Raw genomic sequence first — 21,314 nt, 5'->3', positions numbered from 1 at the left:
TATCTGGAATAATATAGGTAAACAATAAGTATCTGTGAATGAAATACATGAGAATCATGAGAGCCACTTTGAGATTCACCTCCTTCCCCCTCGAGGTCTTCTGTGTCCTGTTTTCCTTCCCTTTTGCCTGCCTGTTTCTGAGAGGTCACTGATACATGCTAAACTTCCATGCAAAATAAGACCAACAATACAACAAGAAAAAGAAAAAAACATCTTTTCTCTCCCAGATTTTTAGACTTCTATTTATGTTTGTGTCAGGGTAAACTACAAAAGGACTAATTTATCTCCCTTGTTGCTGCTCCACCGGCCAAGCTCATCATTCACACATTAGAGAGCTGAAAATCTTCAGAGACTATCGCTTCCAGCAATAAATTAAACGTCTCACTTTGAGGGTTGCTTCCTGCTTGATTTTTAAGAAAATATAAAATAGAATTGCTGCAGGGAGGATAAAGATGATGAATGATGACTTATTCCCGAACTTCCCCCAGCCTACTTAAAAATTATTTTTCATATAACAAAAGAGAAAGCAAACACTGAAAAAAGTACTATTATTATACCTTCTAACCATCTCACATGAGCAACAGGAAAAATGATTTTTTCCCTTCACCACAATGTCAATAAGAAGAACAGTAACCAGAACTCACAATATATATAATTATCACTATTATCTGAATGGAGTTATTTTGGCATTGTATAGCAAGTTAAATGCAATGTATTAAGAATATGTGTTTTTGGTTGAATGATGAGTTCTTTGTTTACCCCTTCAGAGATTTAGCTTAAATTGAGTCTATATGTACCTTCGTTTATATTAACATCTCTGTTCCAACCTTCTCTCCTATCTTTACCTGATTCTGCAACACGAACAGATTATCAAATATCACCAGAAAATACATCATTATGAAATACTTGTTCATCTAAAAGAACCAAGCAATATCTATAAGGTGAAACTCAATGATCAGCCAAACACCCATATATTTGATCAAAAATCAGAATGCTCAAAATTATCTGACTATATAGGCAGGTAAAGTTATTTCAAGTTGGAGAACATTAAAGTTCTTGTCTAAATCACAGGATTTGTATAAACAACACATCTACAGAAAGTACATTTTTGCTAATATAAGTAGTGGTTTAACCCAACGTTGTTCTTATATGGATAATAAAGTAGATCAACACACATTTCTCCCACAGTCAGCCAAAAAGATGCCATAAAAAAGAATATGCTACAGCTCACCCCTGAGATGTGGAGACTATCCCACAGTTACCCAGACAGGAAGTTCAAGACACTTTTCAGCTCTCTACACTGTCTCATTTTAGGTCTGATCTTTAGGCTAAAAAAACCGATCCACTACTAGATGCCCTATTTTCTTGATAAGGCAGATACAATAATATCTTATTTTGAGATAACTTAGAAAGCAGTTTTTTCCAAATTTCCTAAAAAATTCATGTCTTGGTCTCCTCTATAGCAAACCTAGAAAGGGAGGTGGAGTACAAAAGGAGTTCAGGAAATTTAACCAAAAAGATGCTGGAAAAACTGCTGGTACAAAGTCCGAGCAACTCAACAAAGAAATTCAGGACAAAAGAAATCACACATTGCACAAGTTCCCAATATGCTACTAAATGAGAATGTCCAGAGGAGATAGTAAATTCTAAGATTATTTTTCTTTATTTGGGTTCCAAGGCAAAAGACCATGAACTATCATCATCTGTAAAATACCTGCATTACTGACTTCCTGAAACAGGATATTGATTTTTTAATGAACAACTTAATTAAAATGTTTCATTCTCTTTCATAGTTAACATTCACATCATTGTTGACAATAGAAGAAATATAATAAAACACAACTTTTGTAACCCAAAGGTGAAGTTTAAAAACATTCTTACTCTATGACTTCCTATTTAAGAAACATTTTGCATAGTTTAATTCTTTACCAACATTTGTGCTATAAAAATTGAATTACCAATCATAAAATAATTTTATAAAATAATCTAAGTTATCAGAATAAAAACTGTTACTTTTATTTCAATTTGTTCGTAAAGGTTAAAAAATACACATACCTCAACAAATATAAAACACGGGATGATGGAATAACTTCGTTGAGTGTTGCTTCCTACAGCCATTTCTCACACCATATAGCAAGACTGCACCGTCTAAAACTGTCCAGACTGAAATAGAAATAGGTTGCATAGTATGAGAACCATATATTGAGAAGTCCCTTAGGTACTTACATAAAAATATCAAGCTACCTTCCAGATAAGCAGGCTGTGTACAAAAGCAAAACCGTGATCTACAACACAGTCAACTCAGACTAAAAATCATTCCAATGAAAAGCAAATAATGTATAGTTGCCATGAACAGTTTTACATCCAAAAATGACCAGGCCAGGAGCCCCTTGTGCACATAGCTAGTGAATAGAATTCTAATTGCCTAGTACTGCATAGTGTCTTACCCCAGTAGACAGTCCTAATGCCATGAAATACAATTTTTGGTATAAAACATTTTTTTACTATCCATCCTGCATGGATCTCTCTTGTTCCTAATCCTCCCGATTTGCAACCTAGAGAACTGTCTGCTTATGCTCTGGTCTCTCCCTTTGAAGCTGACATTTAGTACAGAGGCACCAATCCCTGACTTCCTTCCTTGACCATTATTTGTCCTTGCTCCCTTGAATATACAGCCATGAACAACTTCGGGTTAATATGCCACTGATGTGTTTTACTGGTTTCCCTCAGCCCTGTGTGTGACCCAAACATAAAACAGTAAAGGCATAACACATTGCATTTAACTTATAAGACATTCACTTAGCTTATAAGAATGGAGTAGCTGGGCAATAGCAGATTGGCATTAAATATTTTATTAGAACATATCTTCCCTGCTTTGAACTGAAAATATAATTGCATCAGGAGATCAGTTAGTTTTGATTCTTCTTAACACAATGAAGATTTTAAACTTCAATGAAATTTCCAGTCCAGAGTTTAAAAAATCCCAGTACATTTTTTATTCTCTAGCCAAGGCAATACTGCACATTTCAGATATCTGCTCTTAAAGTCATTATTTTTCATTTGTTCTGTTTCTCTGTCATCCCTACCAACAGTCCTTGTAGATTTTGATTATGGTATGAAAGGTAACATAGGAAGTACTAGTATATTTGAATGGCCACCTGTACTTTTTTAAAGGTCAGACATTAATGTTAATGTCTTCATTTCTATCCTTCCTAAGTTTCCCTCTGCCCTTTTCCAGAATGAAACTTTAAAATCCATATCCTTCCCTTTTGAGATATCGACTCCTTGTCAATTAAAAGTTTCTCTCATCAAATTTAATACTATGTGCTTTACAAATCCATACCAATCACACTAAGTTTTAGGCAACTTATTTTTTTTCAATTAAAATTGAATATTTTCTTTTATAAAATAATACTCATACTACATCCCTTATTTCAGCATTCTATTTTAGGATTTAGGAAGAACTAATATTTTCTACAATAAGAAAGGAATCTATATGTAGAAAACACATTGAATTGATTGGACAACCATCATTTTAAAATGGATAACCATTTTAATTTTGCCCTTAACCCAAATATCTTAGAATTTACTTAGTATTTATGATATAAATGAACTTTCCTGTTAGCATCGGCCAAATACAGTGCTGTATATCTGAAAAGAAAATTAAATATTAATCATGTTCATGAAGGCAGAGGCACCAGAAAAAGCAAAGGCATCAGACACCTAGTGTTTTAGATGGCTTCTCCATGTAATTAATAAAGAATAACAATAAAGTGGAGAATACAAGACAAGCTTTAGGATATGAAATTCCCCTTTATTTTCATTCTTCTGGTCCAAAATGCAACCAAGCCTTTTACATGTATATGGCCACACACACACACGCACACACAAATAAAGAGAGGGGAGTAACTATAGTGAGGTATATTTTATATATACCAATTCACTCATTTTAAGTATACAATTCAGTATTTTAAATAAATTTATCAAATTGTGCAACTTTTCCATAAAATGGTTTTAGAACTTTTTAATCACCCCTAAAAGAATTATGATGTCTATTTACTGTTAATTCCCACCATCAACTCCTTCACCATATCCCAAAGCAGGTAATCCACTTTTGGACTCTACAGATTTGCCTTTTCTGGATATTTTAAATGAATAGAATAATATAATACATGACCTTTTATTTCTGCATTCCTTCACTTAGCATATTTTTGAGATTCATTCATGTTGTTGCACATTCAGTAATTTTTTTTTCCTTTTAACTGCCGAATAATATTCCATTGTATGGCTATCGCACCTTTACCAGCTGGTAGAAATTTAGATTGTTTTGAATTTTTGGCTATATCCAATATTTAGTTGTATCCAATATTATGGAAGACCATGCTAATAACATCTGTGTACAATTCTTTGTGTGGATTTATATTTTCATTTCTCATTGATATTAGACACCTAAAAGAATTGCTGGGTCATATGTTAAATTATGTTTAATTTTTTAACAGCACTACTAAAATGTTTTCCAAAGTAGTTATGCCATTTTACATTCCCACCAGCAATGTATGAGAGTCTATTTCTCCACATTGTCATTGACATTTTAATTGTTTATCTTTTTTATTATCACCATTTTAGTGGGTGTGAAATGATATCTCATTGTGGTTTTAATTTTCATTTTGCTAATAGAAATTATGTTGAGCATCTTTCCATGTGCTTATTAGCCATTTTTATATCTTCTTTTATGAAGTGTCTATTCAAATACTTTTTATGGTTGGGTTGTTCATCTTATTATTTTCAAGGTGTAAAGGTTTTTTGTACATTCTATATACAAATCTTTACCAGATATATATTTTCAGTATTTTCTTCCAGTCTTTTGCTTATACTTTTATTTTTTCCATCTTTTTCATTGATTGAGGTGAAATTCACACAACACAAAGTTAACTATCTTAAAGAATACAATTCAGTGACATTGAGTACCTTCACAGTATTATGCAACCACCACCAAGTTCCAAAATATTTTTTCACCCCAAATGCCCTGTTCCCATTAGCTGCCTCCCATTTTTCTTTAAATTGATGAAAATAGTTATATATATTTATGAGGTATAATGTGGTGTCTTGATGTTTACAATATAAAATGATTAAATCAGCATAATTAACAAATACATCACCTCACATGCTTATTTCTTACTACCAAAACATTTAAAATATAATTTTATAGGAATTTTGAAATATATATCATTAGAATTACCATTCTGTGCAACAGATCATTAAAGCTTATGCCTCCTGTCTACCTGAAACTTTTATCAACATCTCCCCTTTTTCCATCCATCCCACTCTTCCAGCCACTGGTAACCATCATTCTAGTCACTATTTCTATGATTTCAATTTTTTTAGATTCCACATGTAAGTGAAATCATACGGTATTTGTCTTTCTGTTCCTAGCTTATTTTATTTAGCATGATGCTCTCCAGGTTCATCCATGTTATTTTCCCCCTTTTTTAAGGCTAAATAGTATTCCATTACAATATTACATATATATGTTCACCAAATAGTATAGTAACACTATACTACATACTGCCTAGGTGTCAATTGTCAATGAATGGATAAAGAAAATCTGGTGCATTATGTATGTATGTAAGTGTATATATACACACGCACCCAGTAGTAATTTGGTGTGTGTATACATGTGTGTGTATATACATATATAGACACATACACACACCATATTTTCTTTATCCGTTCATTGGTAATTGACACCCAGGTAATTTTAGTATCTTGGCTATTGTGAATAATGCTGCAATAAACATGAGAATGCATATATATTTTTGGCATACTGATTTCAATTCCTTTGGATATATACTCAGAAGAGGGATTACTGGATAATATGATAAATTCTATCCTTAGTTTTCTGAGGAGCCTCCATACTGTTTTCCAGAATGGATATATTAATTTACATTCCCATCCACAGCACACAAGCATTATTTTCTCCGCACCCTCATCAACACTATCTTTCATCTTTTTTATAATAGCCATTCTAACAGGTATGAAGTAATACCTCATTGTGGTTTTAACTTGTATTTCCCTGATAATCAGTGATGAGCATAAATATACATATTATATATTATATATAAATATATAAATTTATAAATATTTAATTTATAGATTATATATCTTATAATCTATATTAAATTATAATTATATATTTTATATATATTATATGTCTAATATAGATTATATATATAATATATATCTCTTAACCATTTGTATGTCCTTTTGAGAATTGTCTACAAAGATTCTTTGACCATGTTTAGATTGGGTTATTTGTTTTATTGCTATTGAGTTGTTTGAGTTCTTCATATATTTTAAATATTAGCCCCTCATCAGATGTACGTTTGAAAGTATTTTCTCCTGATCTATAGGTTGTCTCTTAACCCTACTGTTTCCTTTGCTGTGCACAGCCTTTTTCTTTGATCCCATTTGTTTACATTTTGCTTGTGCTTGTGCTTTTGGGGTCATATCTAAAAACGTCTTCGTCCAGTCCAATATTGTGAAGCATTTCCCTTGTTTTCTTCTAGTAGTTTTACAGTTTCATGTCTCAATGTTTAAGTACTCAATCCACTTTGAGTTAATTTTTGTTTGTGGTGTGAAATAAGAGTCCAGTTTTGTTCTTCTGCTTGTATAGATCCAGTTTTCCCAACACCATTTATTGAAGAGACTATTCTTTCTCCACTAGTGCTTTCTTGGCCCCTCTGTTGAAAATCAATTGACCACAAATATATGGGCTTATTTCTGGGCTGTCTATACTGCTCTGTTGGTCAAAATGTCTGTTTTTAATGCCAGGACCATGTTGTTTTTGTTCACTATAGCTTACAGATTCTGAAGTTAGGTAGTGTAATGCATTCAGTTTTATTCTTTTTTATTTCTCAATTCCTTTGGCTATTTGAGATCTTTTGTAGTTCCATACAAATTTTAGAATTGTTTTTATTTCTGTGAAAAATTACATTGGAATTTTGATAGGGATTTCATTGAATCTATAAGACCTCTTTTGGTAGTATGGACATTTCTTTTAATTTCTTAATTGTATTAGGGTTTTCTAGAGAGACATAATCAGAATGGAATGTGTGTGTGTGTGTGTGTGTGTGTACACACACATGAGAGTTTATTAAGTATTAACTCACACAATCACATGGTCCCACACTAGGCCATCTGTAGGCTGAAGAGCAAGGAGAGCCAGTCTGAATTCCAAAACTGAAGAACTTGGAGTCTGATGTTTGAGGGCAGCAAGCATCCAGCATGAGAGAAAGACATAGGCTGGGAGACTAGGCCAGTCTAACCTTTTCAAGTTTTTCTGCCTGCTTTATATTCTCTGGCAGCTGATAAGATGGTGCCCCATCCAGATTAAGGTGGGTTTGCCTTCCCCAGCCCACTGACTCAAATGTTAATATCCTTTGGCAATGCCTTCACAGACACACTCAGGATTAATACTTTGCATCCTTCAATCCAATCAAGTTGACACTCAGTATTAACCATCACAAGTCTACCCCTTGTCAACTAGAACCCATACACATCTCCTGAGATTATGTGTAATCTTCACATAAAGACAGTAATAAGGTCATAGTTATGTCTAATGTAATACAACTATCCTTCATACAACCAGAAATGTACTAAACCCCAATCCAAATACATAAAGTTAACAATACTTAAATGCTGATATGAAGTAAATAAATCTTATGTCACATGATAAAGTAAATAAAACGAAGATATTTTCTTAGTACAAGTATATACGTGCACCAACATGTTTTTAACAAAAGGAGGAAGAAATACTTATTACAATTATAGTTCTCATTCCTGCATCTGGTCAAGCGATCATAGCTGGTATTGGTGATTACCTTCTTCTACTACCCATTCTGTATTCCCTTTGCCTTCAGCAAGCAACTCAGCAGTTGTGTTTTCTTTTCCTTGTGGTGTGACCCAAACCTTCATTCCTGAAGGGTCTGGGCCATTTGTAGTCCTGCCTGGATTGGGCTGTTGTAGTTTCCCAATGACCTTAATCACAGGGCATGGTAATGCTAAGCAATGCCCTAATGGATCTCCTAATGAATTCCATGCATACTCTTCCTTACCTAAGCTGTAGAGTAGTAGGACTGATTTCATCTCAACAGTCCAGGTCTATTAACCTAGCCAGTACTGTAACTCCTTTCTTAGCCCATTGACTTAAAGGTAGGAGAAGCCCAAAGTTTCCAGGTGGCACTCTTAACTTTCAGTTTAATGGTATCGTTGTTGTGTCCCCTGGTGACAGTGTTCTTCTCTCTGGAACTAAGACCTCTAGGCTAGCAGAACATAATGTCGCGGGAACAGGAAGCAAAAATTTTGCTAGTGGATCACTAGGGGTGATGGTGAGTGGTGCCACTTCCACTTCCATTGCTTGATTCCTGGACTCATGAATCCCGGCTATGGGAGAAACAGTATCATATATTGGACACTGATTCAGAGCATACATGGCCTTTTGGAGAACTCTGCCCCAGTCCTGCAAAGTATTGTCACCAAGTTGGCATGGTAATTGTGACTTCCAAAGGCCACTCCACCATTCTATCAATCTACCTGCTTCAGGATGATAGGGTACATGCTATGACCAGTGAATTCCATGAGCATGAGGCCACTGCTGCATTTCTCTAGCCGCAAAATGAGTGCCTTGGTCACAGGCAATGCTGTGTGGAATACCATGATGGTGGATAAGGCATTCCATAAGTTCACAGATGGTAGAGTCTTGCCAGAAGCATTGCATGCCCGATAGGCAAACCCATATCCGGAGTTAGTGTCTACTCCAGTGAGGACAAACCTTTGCCCTTTCCGTGATGGAAGAGGTCAAATATAATCAACCTGCCACCCCAAGGAATGGTGCCATATCTAGGGCTCAGTGTTGGTCTCTGTTGCTGGCAAATTGGGCACTCAGCAGTGGCAGTAGTCAGGTCAACCTTGGTGAGTGGAAGTTCATGTTGCTGAGCCCATGTGTAACCTCTATCCCTTCCACTATGGCCACTTTTTTCATGGGCTCATTGGGCGATGACAGGGGTGGCTGGGGAAAGAGGCTGAGTGGTGTCCACAGGTCATAAGTCATTCTATCCACTTGATCATTAAAATCCTCCTCTGCTGAGGTCACCCATTGGTAAGCACTCATATGGGATAAAAATATCTTCACGGTCTTTGACCACTCAGGTCCATTCACATTAATGATGTGTTTTATATTTACATTTTACTAGTTAGCCATTTTTACTCAGACTTTCCTTGTTAAACTTTAATTTCAAAGATCATTTAATTCAGATATTGATTACCTTACTATTATTATACCAATCCAGATTTTCAAAAGCAATTTACAATGTGAAAAATACATATCAATGTCAAAATGAAATTAAGTTAAAATTGGGAATTATTAGAAAAGACTAACAACTTAATAGAAACTATATAAATTATACAACCTAATAGAAAAATAAGTATAGTCAATTTAAAGAAGAAATGCAGATGACTAACATGAAAATATTTACAACCTCATTCATAGGTTATAAAAACTAAAATAATGTTTTCTGTTTCACATCCATGACATTAGAGGAAGGTAAAACTGATAGCATCAAAAGTTGGCCATATGGAGCAGCAAATGCTCTTCTACACACCTGAAAGAAGTGCTATTTGGAAAATCCATTTTGAAGAGTGATTCAGCAAAACTTAGTATGGTGGAATATTCTCATTCCTTTCACCACAACAAACAAAAATAACAAACACCCTTAGTAAAACTCTCACCATACAAAACATATATCAGTTTTGTTTCTATACACTAACAACAAACTATCTGAAAAAGAAATTATGAAAATGAGCCAATCCCCAATAGCACTGAAAAGAATACAATACTTAGGAATAAATTTAAAGAGGTAAAATATCTCCATACTGAAAACAGTACATGTTGATGAAAGACACTGAAGAAGACACCAAAAAAGAAAGCGCATCCCATGTTCATGGATTGGAATAATTCGTATTGTTAAAATGTCCAGACCACACAAAGCAATCTACAGATTTAATGCAATTCCTATCAAAATTCAAATGCCATTTTTCACAGAAAAAAAAAAAAAAGTCCTAAAATTCCTATGGAACCAAAAAAGACCCCAAATCACCAAAGCAATCTTGAGCAAAAGAACAAAGCTGGAGGCATCATACTTCCTGATTTCAAAATATACTACAAAGTTACAATAATCAAAACTTACTTTCTTTGCTGAGACTATTTTTTCCACTTGTTTCAAAGATATTTGTAATTTTCCATTGAAGCATTTGTATGATGGCTGTTCTATCGTCCTTTTCAGATAATTTTAACATCTATGTTATCCTGTCATTAGTGTCTTTTGATTGCGTTTTCATAATTAGTTTGAGATCTTTTTGATTCTTGTATGAAGAGTGATTCTTTATCAAAACTTTAGGATATTATAAGGCTCAAAATTTTCTTTTGATCTTGTGCTTTATTGTAACTCCCCTGACACTGTTCAAGTGTGTGGAGAGGGAATGTCACTTTGTAACTGCCATGTGAAGGTGAAGTCTAGGTTCTCCACTTGGCCTCCTATAATACATGGTTAGGGAGGGGCCCCTTGTTATTGCTTAGCAAAGGTGGAGTTCAGCACTCCCACTAGGCCTCCACTGATACCACCCTGGTGGAGACAGAGGTACCTCATTACTGCCCCGAGGTGGCCTCCACAGATACTGCAAGAAGGTGGCATTGTTATTGGTCATAAAATTTCTAACTTCACATTAGATTTCCTCTGATACCACCCCAGTGAGGAGCAGGTAGGAGTTCCTCATTACTGCCTGTTGGAGTAGAAACCCTGGCTCCCCACATATTGTCTCTTAACACCATGGGAGGGAAGATACTCATTGCTCATCAAGAAATAAAGTCCTGGCTCCCCACTTGGCCTCTGTCCTGACCCCAGCAAGAGTTTTGGGAGCCTCCTTACCTCTTGGCAAGGGTGGATATCTAAGCACTCAACTCAGTCTTTTCTAGCAGAGGTGGAGGTGGGGCCTCAGTTTTTTTCTGTGGCATTTTACTAGGGTCAAGAGAGTTATTATCTAAAAGTTGTCTGGCTTGTCAGGCTACCCTTTTCCAGGCCCTTTGGCTAGAAAAAGCAGGCTTTTCTTGGGTCATTATTTGTCTGCTCTTATTGGCATTTGTGGTTGCCAGCTTCTCCAATATCAGGTCTGAGATACTTGAGGCAAAAGAAAATCCTGAGAAGTCACTACTATGTTGTTCCTTGTGTTCTGAAGTCCTTATCCAGTTTGACTTTTCTCTCTTGAGTCTTCTTTTCTTTTATACAAAGCATCCAAGCTTTCTAGTTGTACTTAGCGAAAGGAATAGGGAAAAGTATGTCTTACTTTATCTTCTCAAACCAAAAGTCATCACAACTCTTTTTGAAGAAGTACCACATATGGCAGCCACCAAGATTCTCATTTAGCCCAGCCTTGCTGTGTTCTCATGAATTTGAGTTTCTTGGTGACAAAGGTTTCAAAATACCATAACAAGCCACATAATTTATTCATTCACTTATTCTTAAATCATGCCAGGTATCCCATTAGGCATGACTAGATGCAATAAACTAGTCAAATACCCTGTATTCTATGGGCTAACAGATATCAAGAAGAGACTGAAAAATATACCAACAAATATAACAACGTATTGTAGGCACTCATATAAGAAAGAAATAATGGTGGTGCCAAAGAATGATCAATTCTAACCCTTGTGGTCAGAGATATGTTATCTTTTAGCCACAGTAGACAGTGCCTAGGACCCACAATACTTTTTAGCAGTCTACAAAAATGTTTTGATTTATTTTAAAATCAGAAGAAAAGTTAACTTTTAGGTATACAAAAATGTTTTCAGTATATAATGTTAATATATTCAGTTTTATGCCAATTCAATTGTAAAATACAAATTTTAATTTTTTCATGAAGAAAGGTGCCCACAAAACTGCTTAGGGCCCAAGAAATAATAATGCAGCCCTAGTTGGAATAAACATAAGTAAAGGTTTGTTAGAGGAGACAGCTTGTCTAAGTTGATTAAAGTAGTGTTGATATTCCCCTATCAGACATGGGAGAGAGAAGAATTTCAGCTAAAAGAACCACAGGAGCAAAGGTTTCCAAATATAAGAATCAGCCTAACATGTTTGTAAAACTCTAAAAACAATACCAGGTCAAATGTCTGAAGTTCAAGGAAGAGTTATAGATGCTACCAAAATTTGTTTATGTACTTGAAGCCCAGTATGCACAAACTCTCATAATTAGAATACTTCAAGGATAGGAATTACAGAATTGGTTATTTTCACATCAGACAGGAACTTAAAGCAAAAAAAAAAAAAATCAATACTGACAGACACTGATGTTTCTTGCTAATTAATTCAAATAAAGCTCTTCATTTCTAGGCAGGTAAATATATTATGAATCAGACTTCATTGGAATATGAATTTCAATAAAAGATTCAATGCTATCTCATGTGCTCCCCTGGAATTTTCTACATAATTTCCTTCCTCTTGTTTATGAGAAATATAATCATTCCTAGGTAAGTTGGGACAAATAAAAATAATTACCCATTATAAAATATCTGTGTCTGTGGTACAGAAAATGGATAATGAGGGAGCATGGTGACAGCGGGAGGGGAACAAACCTCTTTCATTTCTAAGCTATGCAAAGTCAGATCCATGTGATCAGTCAGAGAATGTGTAGAGAACAAAAATATCCTTCAAAAGGGTCTCCATGACCTACTGGGCCTTTCTGCCCAGCCTTGATGTCAGTTAAATTGCTAGTGGTCAAGTCACAGACTGTGGTCATTTGTAATAGCCCAGCACTTATGATTTTAAGGAAGCTACAAATTGCTCTTTGTATACAGAATATGTTTAATCATCTTTTTAAAATGTCATGATTCCATTCAAAATTCGAATGACTTAATAGAGTTCAATAAAATAAAAATCTAAAAAACTAGGCAACAAGCCCACCAAAAATTGTACACTTCGAAGTAAGCCCAAGAATTCTGCACTTTGAGCCTACATTGATTTTTGAACAGTGTTTTTTCTTTTCTTTATCTGACAAGATCTCACTCTGTTGCCCAGGCTAGAATGCAGTGATGCTATCATAGCTCACTTGCACTGTTGACCTCCCTGGCGCAACCAATCCTCCCACCTCAGCCTCCTGAGTAGCTGTAACTATAGCACATGCCACCATGTCCAGCTAATTTTTAAAGTTTTTGTGGAAACAGGGTCTCGCTATGTTGCCTAGGCTGGAACAGTGTTTCTCGACTCTGTTACTGTTGATCTTGCAGGCCAGATAATTCTTTTTTGTGAGGGGCTCTATTGAACATTGCTGGATGTTTAGTAATATTGCTGGCTTCTATCCACAAAATGCCAATGGTAGCAAATCTCCATCTACTACCCAAGGGTGAAAACTAAAAATTTCTACAGACTTTGCCACATGTCCTTTTCAAGGGGAGAGAGAAAAAAGGCATGGAGACGTCCCCTGATGGAGAACCACTAATTTAGGAGAATTAAAAACAGAGCCCCTAGGATGGGAATTTTTGTGCTGGTGAACAAACTTCTTTAGCTGGGTTAAAGGTCATAGTTTTAGCTAAGGGGACAACCATATTCCTGCCTAATACCTAACAGAGGGAAGTCTGAAAATTACCTCCGTGCCTTGTGTATTGAGGGAAACAAAGGGCTTCCCAAGCCCAGAGGCTATGGGTGATACTAAAACACTCTGAACTCCAGAAGAAAGCAGGGCTGTTTTATCCATTAGGTACTACAGGGCCAATTGCTAGAGCCTGTGAGCTATTTAAGAGCCTATGAAAATACATAAGAAATTATTTAAAGGAATCAAAAATATGCAAAACCAAATGAATAAATATGTAAGAATATGCACAAAAAGGTAAAACTCTAGCAGCTTCATTAACTATTAAACCTAGTCTTCACAAAAATTTCATTAATATAAAAATGATTTGTAAGTAGGCTACTCTTAATTTTAAAATAATCCTTTACAGAGAAACTATAAATAACTGTATATTAAATTAGTGACTCAGGAAAAGGATTTTAAAAGAATAGTTAAAATCTTCTCATTTCATTTTGCCATAAGATAAAAGTTTACTCTTAGATGTAGATTATTCTTTACGGGTTTGTTAGCCTAGGGATTTGGGTCTCAAAAAGTGAGCACTGAAAACAATCTTAACAACCTTAAAATAGCTCTGGAGGGATTTTGCTTCCAGCCAATATAAAGTGAGTGGTACTGGACTTCATGCCTGAAACAACTAAGAAATACAGACAAAAATAAATGAGACAATGGTATTCAAGACATTGGACATGAGGCAATAAAGTGCAATGATCCCTGAAAGATGGGAACAAGCAAAGGTCAGCCCTGTGATTGCCCTAGCTTACAGTCTGGAGAGTATCTAGGCAATGATACAACAAGGGGAATCCAGGCAAGTGGCCAGCGATCACCCTGAGTTGGGTAGATAGAGCTGGGAATGTGGGGAGGCCATGGCATCTCAAGTTCACAAGGCAGAGTTCCAGAGAGGAGAGTGCTGCACAGAGAGAGCACTTGGGGGTTTGCAGAGGAACCTTGAGTCTTCAGCAGAGTACCAATGAGCACATGCATGGGTGGAAACTACCCAAGGCCCAGAGAGAAACCGTCTAAGAGAATTAGAGTAAGTAATCATTGGGGTTTATACGGGGCCAAGAATACTTTCTCTTCCCACCAACCAAAGTAGAAAACCTCCTAAGTCACCCACCAGATATCAGGTGTACTTAGGTTTTGACTGAACAATTGAGCATGAAAACATTTCTCATCCTGGGACCATAAAGTGACACTGAAAAGTACTCCTTGTAGCATATTTTCTGTTTTTTTCTTTTCCCCTTTGGTGTGTCTGTTACCAAATACTGAATATTCACCGAGATATCTTTTATTTTGCAAAAGACATCTTAACATGTTATAGCCAGTCTTTGCACTACTGAGTGGTATGCTTTTTCTCTGGTGTTGGGGCCTCCTGGAAGCAAGTATGTGTGATAGCACAATCCATGGCCCAGGTCAAGTTGAAGGCATCTCTAATATGAGTTTCACAACATTTAACATGGTGAAACTTCCTAGAAGTTCCTCAAAATTAGGTTGGTTCACAATAAAATGAGATTACAGCTAGAATTAAGGGAGGGTGGTATATTTCTGTATGATGCTAAATCTTAATTGGAGGTAAGAGGGTTGGAGTAGAAAAGGAAAAATTAAAAGATAAGAATGAGTCATGAGAGTTACATTTCATCATATTCCCCGGCACTCAGAGCAAGCCATGATCCCAAAAGGGAGCTCATATCTGACACATGTTAAATGGGCATATCGCTTCCTCAGTGGTACTGAGCTACCCCTCCCTATTCTGGATTATTTCTGTTCAGTGCATGATCCCCAACTAAGATCAAATTTAATTTTTAAATTAATTTGCATTTAATTTCTCAAAGCTAAAAAATATATTTTTTAAAGAACAAAGACTAAGGGATAGGAACAAATCCAATGAGATTGCAGGTGAATGCAAAATAGATTTCACCAATAGATGGTGTGGGATTTAGGAATACACTATTTGAGCTTTCAAGATAAATACTTTGTTCACTTCTACAGAGTTGCAAAGCTTGTAAAGGATGACAATGTGAAGACCCAGACACAACAGGAGGATGGTATTGGCACTGCCCTTTTCTACAGTCTCTCTGCTCCAGTTTCTCACAGCTAGATCCACAATCCAGCCCTTGAGCTATCCCGGACTAAGGCAGTGAGATACAAAGAATGGAAGACCTACAATGCAGGGAAATCTGAAATTGAGTCAAATCTTTGGAAACTACCCGGATTTAGGAACCCTATGAAGATAGCTGGGCCCCCACATTGTTCTTAAGTGACTCTTTAGACCCAGGGGTAATTCCAGGTTTCCTCAGGGCTCCCACAGTACATTGTCCTTGTTCATAAGACTTGTCTTTCAGCTTTGTTCCTATGGCTTAAATCTGGTGCATCACAAATACCTCATTCTCTCACCAATCCTGGATCCCCGCCTGGACGTCAAGTGAGTGACCAGGACTCAGCTGCCCTATTTACCTATATGAATCCTTTAAACTTATATGTCTGGTCCACAATTTGCCTGAATGGAAAGTCTGCAAGACAGTCATTGCTGTCTTGGGATTGGGGACCCCTGGCCTAGAACACTCTTACCCCTCTATATTTGCCTAGGAAAATGTCTGCCTGTCCTTCAGATCTGCAATTAAATGCCATTTTCTTTTCTTTTTTAAAGAGACAGGATCTTGTTTTGCCACCCAGGCTGGAGTGCAGTGATGCAATCACAGCTTACCATACTCTTGACCTTCCTGGCTCAAGTGATCCTTCTACCTCAGCCTCCCCAGTAGCTGGGATTACAGGCACATGCCACTATGCCTAGCTATCCTTTTTAAAAATATTTTTGTAAAGATGGCATCTCACTACATTGCCCAGGCTGATCTTAAATCCCTGGACTCAAGTGATCCTCCCACTTCAGCCTCCCAAAGTGCTGAGATTATAGGCATGGGCCACTGTGTCTGTCCTAAATGCCGTTTTCAGTGGGAAAGTTTTGTCACCTTCTCAGACTACTTCAGGTCTATTATACACTTTCATCATACTTCTTACTAGTATGTGATAAGGTTTAGCTGTGTCTCCACTCAAATCTTATCTTGAAGTATAGCTCCCACAATCCCATGTATCATTGGAGTGGCCCGGTGGGAGGTAATGGAATCATGGGGGGGGGGGGGTCTTTCTCATGCTGCTATCATGATAGTGAATAAATCTCACAAGATCTGATGATTTTATAAAGAGGAGTTCCCCTGCAAAGTTCTCTCTTGCCTGCTGCTGTGTAAGACATGTCTTGCTTCCTCTTTAATTTCTGCCATGATTGTGAGACCTCCCCAGCCATGTGGAACTGTGATTCCATTAAACCTCTTTCCTTTACAAATTACCCAATCTTGGTTATGTCTTTATTAGCAATGTGAGAACAGACTAATACAGTATGTATTGTGTAATTGCTTCATATCTTTATTTTTCTGGACTGTCAACTTTGCTCCATGAGACCAGGACCATGTGTTTCTTGGTCAGCACGGTGACCTTAGCACTTCATACCACGCTTGGCACATAGTAGATACACAGTAAATGTTAATATAAACAACGTCCCTCAGCTACTCAGCTCCATCATTTGATTCTACATTGGCCCTAGATCAGTTTTTTTAAGCTTCTGATCCACTCTTAGGTCTTGGGTCAATCCGCACTAGGTCTTGAAAGAATTCAACAATATGGTCTTAATCTAAGTCTCAGGTCAATCATCTCTGCCTACTGCAACTAGATAGAACTCACTCTACCTTGGACCCAAAGAATAGTGAAAAATAAAGTATTTGGAAGTCCTAGACATAAAAATGTAAACCAGAACACATTTTCAAATGTAAAATTGAAAAGAGAGATTATTCTATTGAATTCTACCTCTGGGACTTCATTATTATGAAAAAAAATCACTTTAGATTATTTTTTAAAAAGATATATGCCTTGATAACATTTGATACCATGTAACAAAAAGCAAATTTTTTTTTAAAAGAAGTCTGAGTTCATCTAAAAAAGGTAAGCCATCTCTGTTAGAGACTAGTCTTTTTAAGACAACAATAAGAACAAGAATGATGTCAACCACAAAACTCAGCAGGTTACCTGAAGCAGTTGAGAAGAAAGCAGAAAGCATGATAATGTCAAAGTAAACTCACAGGAAGGGAGTATCCTGAATTATCTTATGGTCTGCCACCAGGAGAACTGCTAAGTAGGAAAACACCATTCCCAGACTAGAAGGGCATTGCCCTAATTTCTTTTTAAAATTGTTCTTATTGTTTACCTCTAATTTTCCACTAGGAAAAAATAGCCACAAAAAGTAGAAGGGCACAAAGAGATTTGCTTAATTAGAAAGCAGTGAGTTAATGTTTCTGTCAACACAAGCAAAGGCTTTAAGAAAATGAGTTTTTGATGCTCAGTTAAACTGAGACCTTAAAGCAGTGGAGCAAGAACTGAAGCACACAGACACACACACCCCAAAAGGGATGAGACATTGGGAAAGTCCCCAGCAAAAGCTGTACTTGGTTTAAAGTCTGGGGAGAAAATAGGCCAAGAATATGTTGTCATTGCTCTCAACTTAAAAGTAATGAATATGATTTTTAAGCATACATTCGTATTTGTATTCTCTTCTTGCTTTGGTTATAAAATTTCAAATATAAAAAAGTAACTGAAGTTTTCAACAAAATTAATCATGAAACCCCTATTACATTGCCATTATGATTCAGGTTGTAGGACTGACTACATAAAAGGTCAAGGATTGTTTTGTTGTGGTATCTCACACTCTTTCAATAAAAAATGTCCATTAATAAGGCGTAAGATGAACTCGCACTGTGTTGAACTCTATTGTAAAATGGGCCATATTTTAGAAAGTCTTTAGTGTTGCTAGTGTCGTAATGCCTTTTACTAAACTATTTTGAAGACGAACATTGAGAAAAAGGTTCCACTTTATCCATTCACCCACCCATCCAATAATGCGTTAAGTACCTTCTGGGTTCAAGGCCTTAACTTAGGCTTTGAGTCATGCAAATATGAGTCAAGTAGTCACTGATAGCAGGTAGCTTACAACCTAGCAAGAGAGTATATGCAGATGGAAATGCAGAATCTATTTTTAAAAAATAACAGAGAATGAGAATTCATAGGAAGTAGAATTTTTCCATGGATGATAGTTGAGCTAGGTCTGTGAGGACCTAGTTATGTGAGTTATGAAGAGGCCCAGGAGGAAGGAGAAGGATTTCTAGGTATAAGGAATGGAATGAGCAAAGGATGGAACAGAACATCCCATACCATATCTATGGTACGAAATTAGTGTTAGGCAAGTTTGGCCAGCACCTAAAAGACACCAAGGAAAGTAGCACTGCAGATAGTGACTGGGTTGTTGAATGCAGGTTAAGGATGTTAGAGTCCCTTTATTAACTATGGCTAAGAGAATGCAAGAAGGATGGCAGTGGGTGTCCACTAGAGGGAGACTTATTAGGTGCCACTATCATTTAGGACGGAATTAGAATTGATACAGTTGGGCTGTGTCCCCACACAAATCTCATCTTGAATTGTAGCTTCCATAATTCCCATGTGTTGTGGGAGGGATCTGATGGGAGGTAATTGAATCATAGGGGCAGGTCTTTCCCATGCTGTTCTTATGATAGTGAATAAGTCTCAGGAGATCTTGTGGTTTTATAAAGGGGAATTCCCTACACAAGCTCTCTTACCTGCTACCATGTAAGACGTGACTTTGCTCCTCTGTTACCTTTGATTTTGAGGCCTCTCCAGTCATGTGGTACTGTGAGTCAATTTAAATCTCTTTCCTTTATAAATTACCCAGTCTCAGATATATCTTTATCAGCAGTGTGAGAACAGACTAACATAAGAATGATGCAAGAGCTGGCTTCAATCTAGATTTTGTATTTTTGAGATGAGCAAGGAGGAGAGGCAGATAGAAGCTCTTGTTTAAATCTGGGATTCTCTGAAGTGGCTTAAAAGGGACATTTGTTATGTTATTAAAGTCAGAGGGACCAAAGTGCCCTTTCAGAACTCCTGTCCTGTCATTGATTCCTCTCCATTGCCCTTTGATGTCTGTACTAGTTCTCATCTCCAGGGCCACAGTGGTTTCTAATGATGTGAGAGATGAGGATCATTAATTAAGCAGAGAGAAAAGAAGCCAAAGATCAATTCCAGAGTGAGAAACTGCAGGAGAAGAGAGGAAATGCCCTGATAGACTAGAATTCTGAAAACCTGTACAGGAAAGTATTTTTGGAGGTGGTGGTTCCAGGATATTAGACAGCCCTTTATGGTCTTGCCTGCAGGGATGTATGTCACAAGCTGTTCTGAGCAGTGGGGAGGCTGTGATACTGTTGTTCTGCCAAGCAAGACTGCATTTTCCAATTTAAAGCTAAGTTGCCCAGGAGCCAAGCTGTTTGTTTTTCAGAAGGGGAGACAGGAAGAGAAAGTGTGTTTGTGTGCATGTGAGTGAGTGAGAGAGTGAGTGAGTGAGTGAGAGAGAGAGAGAGAGAGAGAGAGAGAAAGACAGAGACAGCAATCCATCCAGGAGTTGAGATACCAAATCTATCTGCATGTCTACTCTCTGGAACAGTGTGGTTTTGTTTTTTTCAATAGATCTTCTGGCACCCTCAGAAATCACTGCCAGGAAGTCCCTATGCCCTAGTGACAGGGTAATTAATTAGCTCTGTTAGACCCTGTTGGAATCTCACAGGAGACAGGAAAAAGAAGTGAGAGGAATTCTCTTTCACCACAGGAGATTTCAGAGCAGAACTGAGACAATGCTGGGGTTGGCCATGGTTTGCCTGCACTGCTACACAGTCAGGGTAGCATTGTGTTCATGGTGGGGCTAAATCAACCTTAGAATTTTAAATGAGTGTGATCTGAAATTTTTCCTCATTAATATCCTTGACAAACATTTATTAATGACTTACTAGTCCATGCCAGGCTTTATTGAGGCCATTGATTTATATTTTAAGGTTTACATTTAACATTATAATATTTCTGGAGTTAATTTTTATATGATATAGAGACATATTGACCATTCTTTTTAACTCTGCAAACTGCTTTCCTTATCTAAACTTCCTGATCCTCCTTACTCTATCTTCTCTTTCATCGATGTCACTTATCATTGGACATATATAATTTCTGCTTGGTTTACTACTTGTCTTTAATTGTCCGAATGTATTACTAAGTTTCACAACTTCCTGCCTATTTTGTTCAACAGTTGTACACAAAGTGTCTTTTGGAAGGATGATATTAAACAAGTCATTACAAGTGGGATAAAAACGATGTCTCCCCAGAGCCTATAATGCGGTATTTAACATAGGCTAGGGGGCCAGGAAACTGTCCCATGAAAAACTTATCTTTGGATATATAGGAATCAAGTGAGGGTGAGAAATATATTCCTGTCATAGGGAATCCTATAATAGGAAGTACCTGAAGTGAAAAAAAAAAAATGACCATATGGTTGAAACATAAAGGGCCCAGGCAATGTGGACGTGCAGTGATGCTGGAGAAGAGACAGGGCCTGGGATGCAGGAACAGGTAGATCATGCTATAAAGTTTGGAGTTAATGCTAAGAATAGTAAATTATAGAAAGGTTTTAAGGAAGAAAACTGCCATGATCTGATTTGCTTTTATTAAAGATTGTTCAGCTGGCAGAGAGTGAGACAAGAATG

At 36.8% G+C, this 21,314-nt stretch overlaps 1 protein-coding gene across 2 annotated transcripts in view; it reads right to left on the bottom strand.

Moving 5' to 3' along the window:
- Window positions 1-21,314, bottom strand: part of PLPPR1 (phospholipid phosphatase related 1) — a 286,729-nt gene that overhangs the window by 134,890 nt on the left and 130,525 nt on the right. For both annotated transcript variants that reach the window (XM_007968568.3, XM_037982884.2), the window contains exon 2: window positions 2,056-2,163. In XM_007968568.3, the coding sequence (XP_007966759.3) occupies window positions 2,056-2,118 (63 nt within the window). In that variant the 5' untranslated portion in view covers window positions 2,119-2,163. The remainder of the gene's footprint in view (window positions 1-2,055; window positions 2,164-21,314) is intronic.

This window comes from Chlorocebus sabaeus, chromosome 12 (assembly GCF_047675955.1).
Source record: "Chlorocebus sabaeus isolate Y175 chromosome 12, mChlSab1.0.hap1, whole genome shotgun sequence".
NCBI lineage: Eukaryota > Metazoa > Chordata > Mammalia > Primates > Cercopithecidae > Chlorocebus > Chlorocebus sabaeus.
Note: the sequence above shows the minus strand (reverse complement) of the source record. Positions and strands in the feature narration are given on the sequence as shown.